The sequence below is a fragment of the Chrysemys picta genome, chromosome 8 (genome assembly GCF_011386835.1).
Source record: "Chrysemys picta bellii isolate R12L10 chromosome 8, ASM1138683v2, whole genome shotgun sequence".
NCBI classification, from domain to species: domain Eukaryota; kingdom Metazoa; phylum Chordata; order Testudines; family Emydidae; genus Chrysemys; species Chrysemys picta.
The window spans coordinates 71,948,348-71,962,746 of record NC_088798.1 but is presented as its reverse complement, the minus strand read 5'-3'; the positions used below and the strand labels follow the sequence as shown (position 1 = coordinate 71,962,746).

Below are 14,399 nucleotides of genomic sequence, written 5' to 3'. Positions count from 1 at the left end.
ATCTCCCCATTCAAGTTTTCTACTTTCAGTTTCAGTTGTTCACGCTCTTTGTAATCCTCCAGTTGTCTTTCCTGGCGTGCTACCAGATTGGAGAGATTGGTGACAGCTTTCCATAATGCTCATGCTGCTGCTGCTGCTGCTTTGATAGTCTTTTCCTTTTGTTTTGGCTTCATGCACTTACAGAATGCTTCAAAGCCCTTACAAGCAGACTCAAGGGCATCCCTTCCCTGGAAAAAATCTTGTCCCCCCATTCTGCTACCCATTTAGCAAGGAGGGTGGGGTCTTCAGCTAACCCCCACTCCTCCTGATCCCTTTTCTTTGTTTCCTTTCCCTCCTGTTGCTTCAGGGTGAAACATTCTGCCAACAGGTAGTGACTCTTTTTGACAAAATGTCACTGGTATTCTGCTGCTATTACTGTGTTAGGCTAGATCAATTCGGTCCAAACAACCTTAGGCTGCCCACATTCTCTCCACCAAATTTGTTACCCACACAAAATTCTCTGTTACTCACACACTGTAGAGGCACCCACCTTTACCCAGTTCCTAGTGCTCAGGGTGTACTTTGCGGGTCTGCAGGACCTGAAAGAGCCTTACACAGTAGTATCCGTATCCTCTATTTATTAACAATTACCAAGCAGAATACACATACTAAGCATACAATGCCATGTTCACCAATCCTGATCAGGCTGGCAGATTTTCCCTGTTGGCCAGGCAAGGTCAACCTTGTCTGGATTCTGGTTGCTGCACATCACGGTTGTGCAGAGGATTCTTATCGGCTTTGATCTTAGGCTGTGTCTCAGGTTTTGTTTAATATCTTTATTAATGATCTGGAGGATGGTGTGGACTGCACTCTCAGCAAGTTTGCAGATGACACTAAACTAGGAGGCGTGGTAGATACACTAGAGGGTAGGGATCGGATACAGAGGGACCTAGACAAATTAGAGGATTGGGCAGAAAAAAACCTGATGAGGTTCAACAAGGACAAGTGCAGAGTCCTGCACTTAGGACGGAAGAATCCCATGCACTGCTACAGACTAGGGACCGAATGGCTAGGTAGCAGTTCTGCTGAAAAGGACCTAGGGGTCACAGTGGACGAGAAGCTGGATATGAGTCAACAGTGTGCTCTTGTTGCCAAGAAGGCTAACGGCATTTTGGGCTGTATAAGTAGGGGCATTGCCAGCAGATCGAGGAACGTGATCGTTCCCCTTTATTCGACATTGGTGAGGCCTCATCTGGAATACTGTGTCCAGTTTTGGGCCCCACACTACAAGAAGGATGTGGAAAAATTGGAAAGAGTCCAGCGGAGGGCAACAAAAATGATTAGGGGTCTGGAGCACATGACTTATGAGGAGAGGCTGAGAGAACTGGGATTGTTTAGTCTCCAGAAGAGAAGAATGAGGGGGGATTTGATAGCAGCCTACAACTACCTGAAGGGGGGTTCCAAAGAGGATGGAGCTCGGCTGTTCTCAGTGGTGGCAGATGACAGAACAAGGAGCAATGGTCTCAAGTTGCGGTGGGGGAAGTCCAGGTTGGATATCAGGAAAAACTATTTCACTAGGAGGGTGGTGAAACACTGGAATGCGTTACCTAGGGAGGTGGTGGAGTCTCCTTCCTTGGAGGTTTTTAAGGCCCGGCTTGACAAAGCCCTGGCTGGGATGATTTAGCTGGGAATTGGTCCTGCTTTGAGCAGGGGGTTGGACTAGATGACCTCTTGAGGTCCCTTCCAACTCTGATATTCTATGATTCTATGATTCTAGGGCAGTCTACACTACAGCCGGTATCAATGCTCTGAGATCAATCCACTGGCAGTCGATTTAGCGGGTCTAGGAAAGACCCACCAAATCGACTGCAGATCACTCTCCAGTCGACCCATGTACTCTACCCCCAATGAGATTTTCTCCCATCGACCAGGGCCGGCTCCAGGCACCAGCTTGTCAAGCAGGTGCTTGGGGCGGCCACTCCGGAGAGGGGCGGCACATCCAGCTATTCGGCGGCAATTCGGCGGACGGTCCCTCACTCTGGCTCGGAGCGAAGGACCTCCCACCGAATTGCCGCCACAGATCGTGATCACGGCTTTTTTTTTTTTTTTTTTTTGCCTGCTTGGGGCGGCCAAAACCCTGGAGCCGGCCCTGCCGTCGGTCCCCCCGTGGTGTAGACCCCACAGTAAGTCGTCCTAAGGTACATAGACTCCAGCTATGTTATTCACGTAGCTGGAGTTGTGTAGCGTTGGTTGACCTACCACGGAAGTGTAGGGATAGCTCAGTGGTTTGAGCATTGGCCTGCTAAACCCAGGGTTGCGAGTTCAGTCCTTGAGGGGGCCACTTAGGGATCTGGGGCAAAATTAGTACTTGGTCCTGCTAGTGAAGGCAGGGGGCTGGACTTGATGACCTTTCAAGGTCCCTTCCAGTTCTAGGAGATAGGAGATCTCCATTAATTTAATTTATGTAGCCTTAGAGGTGACTTCTTCTTCTTCCAGGTCTTTCCTTCTTATTATTCTTCTGCTCCTTCTCTGCTGGTCTCCTTCTTGGCCCGCAGTTTATATAGTGAAACTTGAGTCCTGCTTAGCTATACCTTAACAAATCATTTTACTAAAATTTTACTATCCAATCCTAACATGTAACAAAATTCTCTAACCTAATCATACCCTACCACCTTAATTAATTTACACCTAGCAAAATTAATTATGTAACAGACAGAAACAATCAAAGAACCAGACAGATCATACAGACAAACAATAGAGAAGTGGGGACCATAAAGATAAAAACAATAAAGAAATGAGGATTTCACAACCACAACTATTGATAAGTGATTTCTTGCCGGACAGGATGCTATCAAACCAAGTTTTCTTTAACCATCTTAAGCTCTGTTTCTTTATCTGGTGATGGTGGGTGCTATTAGGACACGACCACCTTCTTAACAGCCTGATATTACGTTGTTTTAATGTCATTTAGATGGAATGTTAGGATGTGCCTTCCTGCTTCTTAGCTAATGGCTACTGCTCTCCTAATATGGCTGCAGACAAAGACTTTTGGCCTTACAATAGGGCTACAGGAAAAGGCCTTATCCTTACAGCATGGCCTAATGGCCTGAGACAGTGTGGCGGCCCATGAGCATAGGGCGATGTGGCCTAGTGGCCGGAGTCAATATATCGACTCTCGAGTGCAGAGCAACGCAGCCTAGTGTCCAGAGTCAGTACAGTGGCCCTTGAGTGCAGGGATGCACAGCCTAATGGCCAAATCTGGGGGCTGCCACCAAAGGGTGTGGTAGCCAGGGTTGGGGAGCCAGGCCCACACAACAACACCAGGTCCCGACCCAGGGCCATAACAATGATGGAATAGTCCACCACTGGGTCAGTGGGGAATTCAACCGCAACACACTGACCTTACATGGGTGGGAGATACCACTCACTCCATCTCCCTGGGTCACTTCCTACCGGGCTTCCTGAAGCTGTAGTCTATGTGATGTCAGGCTCTCTGGGCTCCTTGGCACAGGTAACTCCCTGGGACTCTGACTCCAACTGGTCAGCTGTAGTCAACAGGTCTCCAGTCTGGGTCTCGGGATCTCCAGCTCCCGCAGACAAGGGCTGTAACGGCTTCTGGGCTGGAGCCTCCACCATGGGTCCTTCCTCCTTGGTGGTCAGCACAGACTGAGTTGAGCTGCTCTCCTTTATACTAGCACAGCAGTTGGAACATGCCCAGCAGGGTTTGAGGGGCGGGACTTCCTCTGCCCATTGTGTGGGATTAATCCTTTCCTTCCTAGTTTGGGGTATGCATACCCCATCACAGATGGAAATGACGGGTCCGAGGCTGGAGAGCGGCACTGGCACGGCGATAAAATGGGAACAAGGGGTCAGAGGATGTAGGGCAGCACACGCACTGAGATAGAATGGGAACGAGGGGTCTGAGGTGGAGGGCGGTGCCAGCATGGCGATAGGACAGGAACAAGGGGTCTGAGGTGGAGGGAGGTGCTGGCATGGCGATAGGATGGGAACGAGGGGTCCAAGGCCTGAGGGCGGCATTGGCATGGCGATAGGACGGAAACAAGGTGTCCGAAGCTGGAGGGCAGTGCCGGCACACCGAAGGGCTGGGTGAGATTGTAGGAGGGAGCCATCACCACTTGTGACTGGACTCTTTTGCCCTTGTAGGTTTCATGTGACCCATATTGAGAAGAAGCCCATTTTCCTGGAGCAGCAGGATGTGTCACTTCCTGATGGCAGCAAGGAAGCTGGTGACAGAGACCCGGCAGCCCACAGCAATGAACAGCTTCATCAGGAGGGTCTGCAAAACGGAACCATCCAGACAGAGGGTTGTCCAAATGGAGCAGGCCAAGGGGAGGATCCTCCCAATGCACCAGTCAAGGCAAATACTCCCACCAATGGGCCAGTGGGGAAGAGGTACGGTAAGACAGGCTCGCTGCAGGACCTTGACCTCCAAGATCTTGCCCCAGGGAATGGACGTGACCAAAGCAAGGGGGAGGGGCTTCAGGCCCCAGCACCCTGTGCTCCTGGAGTCCCTGCAGACTTGCAGGAGGAGGTGAAATGGGCTGAGCCACGCAATGTCCTGCAGGAGGAGGCTGTGCCAGGGGCAGCTAATGAAACGGCAGAAGTTAAAGGGAGCCAAGGTGTGCAAGAAGGAACCCGAGCTGCCATGGCAGGAAACAAGGATGCCAACAGGAAAGAATCCAGAGTGGAGGACATAGGGCAACAGGTAAGGACCCCTCCACTCCTTCCTCATCCCCAGTGCAGGGTATGCAAAGTCTGTCTGGGGCTTCCCGAGCAATTACTCTGCAGGGAGTCGTGGCTGAGGGGTGTAAAACTACAAGAAGATAAGAAAGTTCGGGCAGATATCAAAGCCCGCACAACGTATCCAAAGCCTGGAAGTGTTTGGTGCTGCTGAGCAGACTAGGTACCATGAGTCCCCAGATCCACTGAGTTAGTGCAATGTGGAGGTAGCACAGTGGGCGCAGTGCAGGACAAGCAGACAAAGTGTTATGCTGTGAGTCATTGCTCAGGTTTCCTTTAGACTTGGGTTCTGGAGACGGGGAACAGATCTGCCCACTCCAGCGTAACTGCCCACTGGAGGGGCTCTCTGAGAGCAGCTCCCTCAGCACCAGGCCTGCAAAGGCCCCACAGACTTCAGCCCATTAGTGTGATGGACCTCAGCTCCTTGAGGCAGAAATTGCCCAGACATTGGTAATGTGGATCTGTCTCCTTCCCTGGAGCAGAGCCCAGGGGCTGCGGGTCACCTTCTACAGGCCCTGATGGGAGAAAATGGTCCTTTTCTGGGAGGAGCATGGGAAAGACCAAGCATGTTCTCAGGGAAGGCTGGGGTCCCTGCATGGGGCAGCTGTTACTAGCCTTGCCCATTACTTGGGGTATCCTCATTTATTAGGGTTACTCTTCTGGGGGAGGGAGGGGGTTCTGTACTTCTATCAATGTACTGCTTGTGTCACTTGTGTTCTCATAAGGAGCTCTACTTCTCCCTGCTGCAAGTCCCTCCCAATGGAGCTATCCTGCAGGACCTAGGTTTCCCAGGGCTGGGTTATTCCAGCTCCAGAATCAGACTCACACACACACACACACACACACACACTCTCTCTCTCTCTCTCTCTCTCTCTGTCTAACAGAGCGCATCTGAGAGGACTGGGTTAATCAGCACTCACAAGCTGACTCTTTATATGTCCCTGGACTCAGCAGGCTGGGTCGAGCAGCACTTCCGAGCTGCCACCCTCATATGTCCCAGGTTCAGCACGTCTCTATCCCCACTTTCACATTACAATTGTTCTGGTAGTAACCCCACTTGATGAGCAAACCCCACAGGATTTTTGAGTGCTGCAGGGATCGTTTAGCTTAGGTACGAGGAGCGTTGCTGCAGAGCGAATGAGGAACCAAAAAACACCCATGAAGGGGAGAGAGAGAAGCAACCAGCTTAATCTTGAAAGTTATTTATTGCCAGGTAATAACCATAGGGGAGCCAACAAACAAAACATTTATAATATTAAATCTAACTTAAACTTGATTATAAAAGTCAGGTTTAGAAGGCTATACCGAGAGAGAAGAGTGAGAGCTGGGTTCTCACCACTCCATGAAGCTTGACTCGATCGGGGGTCCCAATGGAACTGATACAGATTTTGGATCCAGACATCAGAACACTTACTTGAGCATGGATAGGGGGTTTTGTAGAGCAGGCCTGCACAACTCGTAAAGTGGCGAGGACCATATTACTCCAAAGAAAACAGCTGAGGGCCGAAACCCCCCGAGCGCCCCCAACCCCCTCCCCCAGCGCCACCCAGCCCCCCCGAAACACCCTCCCCAGCGCTGCCCGCCCCATGGAAACAACCCCCCAAGCGCCGCCAAAACATCCCTCTCACCCGCGCCACCTTCCCTGCGGAAACAAACCCTCCTTCCCCAGCGCCGCCCCACTGAAACCGCAGTATTGAACCTCGGTAATATGTTATAGCGGGCCCCTAAGGTAGTATAATTAAGGTAAAAGAAAAATGTCTTTTTGCTAGAAGTAGAATAAGATTGTTGCCGGCACAGGGGCCCGAGGACAGCAACAGTGAGGTTCGTTGCCCGGAGTGCTTCGCGCCAATAAACATACCGGGGTGGAGAAACAATCAAAGTTTATTTGAGATCTCAAAGTGGTGCAAGGAGACAGGCAAGTCTCAAATCGAGCACACCAGCAAAAACAGTTTCTCTCTTCTTTATACATTTTACAACTAAGCCCCCCCCCTCTCTCCCCCTTCCTACCACCCCCCTACTCCCCCTCCCCTCTCTACCGAAGGCATGTTTATACATTTAAGCAACTAAATCATTCTAGGGCTATAAATCTAGCTTGTTAGTAACTTCTCTCTAAACAGTTATTTGGTCCTGTTTACCCTTAGTTTATTACCCCTTCCCCAGCTAGAAACATGCAAACCTCATCATTATTGTTTGGTACCTGAAATGAGCAAGGTCGTAATTGCTAACTAGCTGTTTACACATTCCAGTTCCTGTCCTTGGCTGTTAAGGTCGATCAGAGTTAAACATGGAAGGACAGAGTTTAAACATAGAAGAACTCTGGCTCAGGCAGGCATAGTAACCCCAACAAGATCTTCCCCCCACTTTGTAATCAATTGCCCTGTTGAATGAATGAGGTGTGAATGAGGAAGGCGTGGAAGGCAGGCACCTCCAGACAGCTGCAACCCTTGGAGAGGGCAGGGCCGGCTCTAGGATTTTTGCTGCCCCAAGCAGAAAAAATTTTGGCCGCCTCCCCTTTCTTTTTCATGCTCCTCTGCCCCCGGCCCCACCCCAACTCCACCCCTTCCGAATCCCTTCCCCAAATCCCCAGCACCGCCTCCTCCCCCGGCGTGCCATATTTCTCCCCCCCATTGCTTCCTGCGGGCCCCCCATGACCTCCCGCCCTAGCTCACCTCCGCTCTGCCTGCTCCCCCGGGCGTGCCCCCCCTCCACCTGCTCCCCCAGGCATGCCCCCACTCCGCTTCTCCCCTCTCCCTCTCAAACGAGGGAGGGCAGAGAAGCAGAGCTGCGGCGCGTTCAGGGGAGCAGGCGGAGCAGAGGTGAGCTAGGGTGGGGGGCCGCAGGAAGTAATGGGGGGCGTAGAGGAACCGCTCCCCGCTCCAGCTCACCTCTGCTCCACCACCACCGCTTCCCCTGAGTGCCCGCCGCTCGGCTTCTCCTCCCTCCCAGCCTTGCTGCACGAAATAGCGGTTTCGCACGTGGCAAGCCTGGGAGGGAGGGGGGAGAAGCGGAGCTGCGGCGGCATGCTCAGGGGAGCAGGCGGAGGCGAGCTGGGGTGGCGAGGGCACTTTTTCCCCATGCCCCGGAGTCGGCACCTATGATGGCCAGCGCCAGAATGCCGCCCCTAGAAATGTGCCGCCCCAAGCACCTGCTTGTTTTGCTGGTGCCTGGAGCTGGCCCTGGGAGAGGGGATGGGAGCCAGACCAGATCAGTAGAACAGGTCAGCCACCAACTCACCATTCGCCTCCTCACCCCCCCTCCCACGGCTCGCCTACTCACCTGCCGCCACTGCCTGCTCACTCGCCTCCTCAGCCCCCCCACCCCTCCGGCTCGCCGGCTCACCTGCCCCCCCGCCACTGCCCGTCCGCTCGCCTCCTCAGCCCCCCACTCCCCCCGGCTCACCTGCCCCCCCGCCACTGCCCGCCCACTCGCCTCCTCAGCCCTCCACCTGCCCGGCTCGCCTACTCATTCCCCGCCACTGCCCGCCCGCTCACCTACTCAGGCCCCCTCCCTCACCCGCCGCTTGCCTACTCACCCCCCCGCGGGCCACACAGTGAACCCACGCGGGCCACATGCAGCTCCCGGGCCACATGTCATGCAGGCCTGTTGTAGAGAAACATAAATGGTTCAAGGGAGAACACTAGATTTGTTTATGTGTAAACAAGGGAAAATACCAAAGTTGTTTTGTTCAGGCTAGACATGGGAGCTGATCATTCCTGGCTTTGGGCGGTGTTCATTGGAGGGAGCTCACAATGCAATTAGGGAGCTTCACTATTTTGGATACCAATAAAGGATTCGTTACTAGAATTGGTCTGATAACTACTGAGCTGAGTGTGTGCAGGCGTAGGTTCATTAACATCTGGAGCAGAGATCCCCCATCATGCAACGCTTCCCTGCTTTTCTGGTCCCAGAGTTCCGTGCAGTTCTTGCCTTGGAATCTCTGTTCTCCATTCTGTATGCCAATGGAGTTGCCTCCTTGTCCCATCTTCGATACAAATGAGGCTAGGGGAGTTTCCTTAATCCTGTCATGTTATCCCAGGGGTTTAGTTGTGTCTCCCACTGCCTTTTCATTGCTTTTTGTAAGTCTTTCTTCTGATGCAGATTTGGTTCAAGTAGAGGCTGGGGCGGGGGTGTCTTTCGTGAGTCAGATGGGCTAGGTACTGTGCCCTGGTTCCCCAAGAACACAGAGTTGCTAGGTAACGAGTCCCCCTGTTGATGGGGTGCTCGTGATGAGCGAGTATCCCCATCACATCCTTACTCTGTCTGATCTTCAATCCATTGCAGCCACCACATCAGTTGCTGGATCCAGCAAACCAGTAGAGCCAGACCAATTGCTAGTATAATTTGGAAACCGATGATCACTACAATGGGGTGAAGCATGATATTCAAAAGACCTGTTGCACTGGGACTCCACCCAAGCAAAGTCTCCCATCAGGAGCGATGGCCTGCGTTTTTAACTGTGGCTGCTAGCCTAGAGATATCCTGGTTGTGGTGTTGAATCTCGAGTTTGCCATTCTCCCCAAAAGTTCTGCCGCTCAGTTTGTAAGGAGGGATGAGTTAATAGTCCCTTAATGGCAGTGAGACCCATTCCCAGTGAAATGGGGGAAACCTCCTTGTAGAGCTCAGGATAGGCTTTTAAATGTTGTATAGTCCATATAGGAACTGTAAACTTAATATTACAACTAACAATAGTGGTTACATTACAGAAACAGCGATTAACGTAAGGCACCGTGGGTTGAATCCAATGTCCATTAATCAATACAATAGTACATCTCATTCTTACATATACACACAAACTTTACCAACATAGATAAAAACAGACCCCTTTTCCTGGATAACATCAAAGGAACAGTGAGACTTATTCCCAGGTTGTGGGAAGAAGCATTCATCATGGTCCTCCAATGCTTGATCTTCAGAGATCTAGCCCAAATCTTCTTTTCTCCTACACCCCTTTACATTTACTGTGTTACACACATTATCTTACTGCCAGGCCCAAGTGTTAGGATCTCTGGAGTACATTACTGAGTTATCATTAATCTGTAATCCCAGTGGGACTACTGGGTGGATTACTCTAATTTCTTTGCCTGTCACAGTTATCAAGAATAACCGCAAGCTTTGCTGGTGGTGATTGTACGAAGCGTTACTTAGTCTCCACCAGGGCTGGAGGGCTAATTCTTCCTCCGTTACATTGGGCCGAATCAAGTTGATTGCCTCCATGGGAATTTGTCCTGCTATGGCTTGCCGAATCATTCCCATGATTATCTTCTGGGTGAGAGCCTGCGCTTGCTCACACGCTGAGGTCAATGAGACATTATTCTTGAGGGACTGTACACCAGACATCATTAACTCTTCATCTTTTTCTAGGAGTCTTTCCCACCAAGGAAATATCTTACTTATTAACTGCTGTTCCTCACTTAACTGTTTCAAAGATGCTGTTAATGGGATTCCCATCTGTCAAGGCTGATTCCCCACTCTGGCGCTTCAAGTGCAGAAGGTGGGAGCCCGCAAGGATTCTAAAAATTAATACTGGCCACTCCAGGCTTGTATTAAACTCCCAAGGTTACAGCTTTTCTCTGACCTTGGAGGGGTAGATGCTGCCACCACCCAAGTGCAGAACCCCTTTGAGAGCCCAGGAAGGCGCACTTGGAAATTCTTTCCTCTGGGGTACCCTCAAGCCCTTTCACCTCTCCTCCAGGGAAGAGCTGAGAAAGAAAAACAAAGAAAATCAGCTGTTGCCACCAGCTAATTAAAACAATGTGCACAAACCTCTTTGGACACAGAAATTCAATTCTGTTTTTTAAAAAAGGTAAATTATATTAGAATTTTAAAGGAAGAAAATAATTTGGGAACCTAGGCTATTGCTGGATTTAAAGAGAGCAACTACAACGATTAAGCATCAAGAATAGTTTCTTGAGGTCCAGCGTTAAGGTTATAAGCAAAACAAAAGCATTTGGTGTTAGCACAAAGGAGTCCACAAGCCATAAAGAAATAAAATGGATAAACCTAATCGTGTCTTCCTAGACATTTCCTGATCTACTTACAGATCTGGGATTTCAACTGAGTAGTTTCTAGGTATGATACCGATGATTTTTCATACCTGGCCCCAAGCTTCTTACAGCATAGTTGCTCCCTGTCTGCCTCTCCCTGAGAGCAACCACAGACAGACAAAGGGGAAGTTTTCCCCCAATTTTAAAAAGTTCTAGCCTTCCCATTGGCTCTTTTGGTCAGGTGCCCACTTCCTTCCTTTTACTTATGCATAGTAGGGAGACTTTTTAACCCTTTACAGGTAAAGCAAGTAGAGAACAGCTACTAAGAGGGATTTTATAGCTAACTGGCTGTCTGGGTGTCCATAAGAGGGAGCTACCCCCCCTTTCATTTATCACACCATCTTTTCTATATTTTCAGTGGCATATGATAGTTTATTAGCCGGAACTTCTATGTTTGCAACATCAACTAAAGAGATTCCTGTTCCTACAGGTGTAATCCAATCACTTAATTCCCTTTTTACTCTATTTACACGGTCAGCCCCTTGCCACATTTTTACCCATTCATCCCAACCCTTATGGCTATTCCAATCAAGGGAGCGCATATAGGTGCTATGTGAGAGATATTCATGCCTTCTAAGTGGATTTGAACCTCCTTCAGAGAAGTCTGAGGTTGAAGAATCAAATGTTGATCCAATTTTAACAGATGGGGTACTGAAATTGCGACTCTTAAATGTCAGAGGGGAGCGAGGTTTGTGATCAGAGGGTCAAAATTTAATACTGTTTTTTGCTGTTGGCCCAATTTCATTCTGTACAATCTGGGCTCATGGAATCCCTCCGAAATGGCAATGTGCCCATAGAATTTAAACCAAATTGTTGGCATGAGCTTGTCACAATGTGTGCCCTTTAATGGAACTACCCAGTCTGGGGTACCTTGCCTAATCAAGTCATGTCCAGCTAAAGTCCAGTTCACAAGGAACCATGTGATATTCTTGCCTGCTGGCATGATCAGAGACAGCTGCAGTTCATCACCGGGTAACGGAGGTGTTTGAGTTCCGACAACAATGATGACACATAGGGGCATGGTTGCTCTCCAAACAGCGGAGGAAACCAGGACTATCCTGCACCTTCCGCCACCTGGGAGGCTGTTACTAGTTGCGTTTGATGGTGTACGTCCCTTTCGAGACCACAACGGCTTACAGAAGAATGGGACGGACTTTGGTGTGGTCTTAGTTTCATAGCAAAACTTGAGTGACTCCCCGGTGGCACTCTTTGTGCAATTGGCAATGCTTTCCCAGGGACAACCCAAGGAGTTGCCAACAGCGTAGAACTGGTAGCGACACTGCAGGGCCAGGGGGTTGCTTCCATTCTCATAGAATCCATGTGTGTAGCGAGGCGACCTGGCTCCCAGTTGCCCCTGTGAGGGACAAGCCAGAACAGCCGCCAGAGTGGGCGGAGTCACCACCGCCTGTCCCCACGCCCCGGAAGTCAAGGGGCGGGACAGGAAGTATAAAGGCCCGGCCCCAGCGCTCAGTTGCCGTCTGACCGCGGGAGAGGACAGACGCTGGTGCCCGAGCTCCTGCTGGGCCAAGCCTGCCCCGAGCCCGGTATCCTGAGGAGAACTGGCTGAGCCTGCCCCGAGCCCGGTATCCTGAGGAGGACTGGCCGAGCCTGCCCTGAGCCCGGTATCCTGAGGAGCGGACTGAACTTCCCCTCACCGAGGGTCCGGAGGAGCCGCCCAACCTACCCAACGCTCGGTGCCTTGAGGACCCCATGATCTGGGACACGGTGGACGAGGCTGAGGACGTGCAGGTACCCATGGAGGAGGAGATGGGAAGTGGCCTGGGGATAGCAGACCCCGAACCCATGTCAGTGTGTTGCGGTCAGGATCCCCACTGACCCAGCAGCAGACGGATTGCTGCTGACAGGGCCCCGGGCTGGGACACAGTGGAGTGGGTGGGCCTGTGTTCCCCCCTGCCACCCCACCCCGGGTGGCAGTCTCTCCTCCTCCCCTACCCTCAAGCCAATGCTCAGCCCCTGCCTGAGGGCCTGAGCCCCTGAGTTACTGTTTGTTTGCTCAGCCCCTGCCTGAGGGCCTGAGCCCCTGAACTACTGGTCGCTCGCGGCCCCGCCCCGACTTAGGGCTTGGACCTGTGAGACTGAACTGTTCCCCAGCCTCATGTAGTGAAGCGACCTGGCTCCCAGTCGCCCCTGCGAGGGACGAGCCCCACCCCGGACGTCTACAATGTGGTACAGCAATTTTACTTCCTGGGTTCCAGCTGGCAAGCACCTCCAGAGGCTCAGAGGGATCACAGGTACAGCATAGAGCCTGGACAGCATCAGACTCCAGACACTTATGAACAGCAGAGTTCCGGTGCAATGGTGGGATGTCATGGCTTGTATTTGGGATCTGTGAGGGGGCAGAGAAGAGAGAACAAACTCCCACACTCTCCCCGATATACTGGGAGAGTCTGGGACAATATTGCAGGGTGAACATGAAGCGGTGACCTACGTGACGGTGGCCATAATAAGTCGAGGACTTCTCTGGCCTTTTCCTGCCTCAACACTGGAGTAGGCACAGACAAGCCCACCTGAGGCATATATTCCAACAGCCCCAAGCCATTCCTTCTTGCTAACCAAGAAGGGTGGCTGGCAGGATGGAGAAGACAATTATACTATTCCTTGTGGGTCAGGTGATTTACCCTTCCATTCTTTGAACCGTAAGGAATGAAACCATTTCCACCAGCGTTTCCCATTTTTTCCATTCAGGATTTCTACTTGATAAACACTGGGGCTGGCCCGATTCACAGTAAAGCAGGGGCCATCCCAGGTGTGTGTGTCAAAGAGTGCTCCTTCACTGAAAACTTTCTATACATTACTAATTGGCCTAATTGTTACCCGCACAAAATTCTTTGTTACTTACACTCGAGGGGCACCCACCTTTACCCAGTTCCTAGGGCTCAAGGCGTAACTCTCTTAATTTAGGTACGCCCACCCTTTCCCAATTCGTAGGGCTCCAGGCGAAAGGCACCCAACTTTATCCCTCTGTGGGCTCTGGACTCTACTCCTTTGTGGGCTCCAGGCAAACATCCTTTCCCTGTGGACTCACACCTCTGATGGCTAATAGAGCATTTAATATTCACTAAAACATCATTCTCTCAATGAGAGCCCAGGAGCCTCCTCCCCAGTGGGAAACTGGCCCACCAAGGAAATGCCCCCATTGCCGGTGCCAGCCCTCGGCCTCTGGGGACCCTGTGTGATCATCTGTTAGTATTTCCGTGTGCTGATGCCATGGTCCTATCCAGGCAAGCACCCATCACTGATGCCCACAGGACACAGGGCAGGCAGGCTAGGAGAGGGCAGAGGAGATTGTGAAAGTTGTTCCTCTGTGCCTGCATGGGTCTGCGCTCTAGTGACAACTCCCCCCCACCCCCCAAGCCTTCTGGAGGGCAGTCTGCACCAGAGGCTGCACAACCCCCCTCCTATGGCATCGCCAAGCATTGCAGGGTCAGAGCCCCCAGCCTCATGCACAGCTCCCGTAGGCTGTGAGCAGGAGCTCAGCGGTGTGCACTGCTGCCCCGTTGGGCCCCTTTGGGACAGAGCCACCATTTTAATTGTAGAGTGGGATTTTCAGTAGGGCTCCCCACTGGCCTAACACTTCCCTGAGTCCAGTGGGAG

The 14,399-nt window shown here is 51.5% G+C and overlaps 1 protein-coding gene across 3 annotated transcripts in view; it reads left to right on the top strand.

Annotated features, from left to right (window-relative positions):
• The window catches only part of RELL2 (RELT like 2), a 64,736-nt gene that overhangs the window by 23,976 nt on the left and 26,361 nt on the right, over window positions 1-14,399 (top strand). For all 3 annotated transcript variants that reach the window (XM_065554806.1, XM_065554807.1, XM_042840743.2), the window contains exon 6: window positions 4,144-4,705. In XM_065554806.1, coding sequence (XP_065410878.1) covers window positions 4,144-4,705 — 562 coding nt within the window. The remainder of the gene's footprint in view (window positions 1-4,143; window positions 4,706-14,399) is intronic.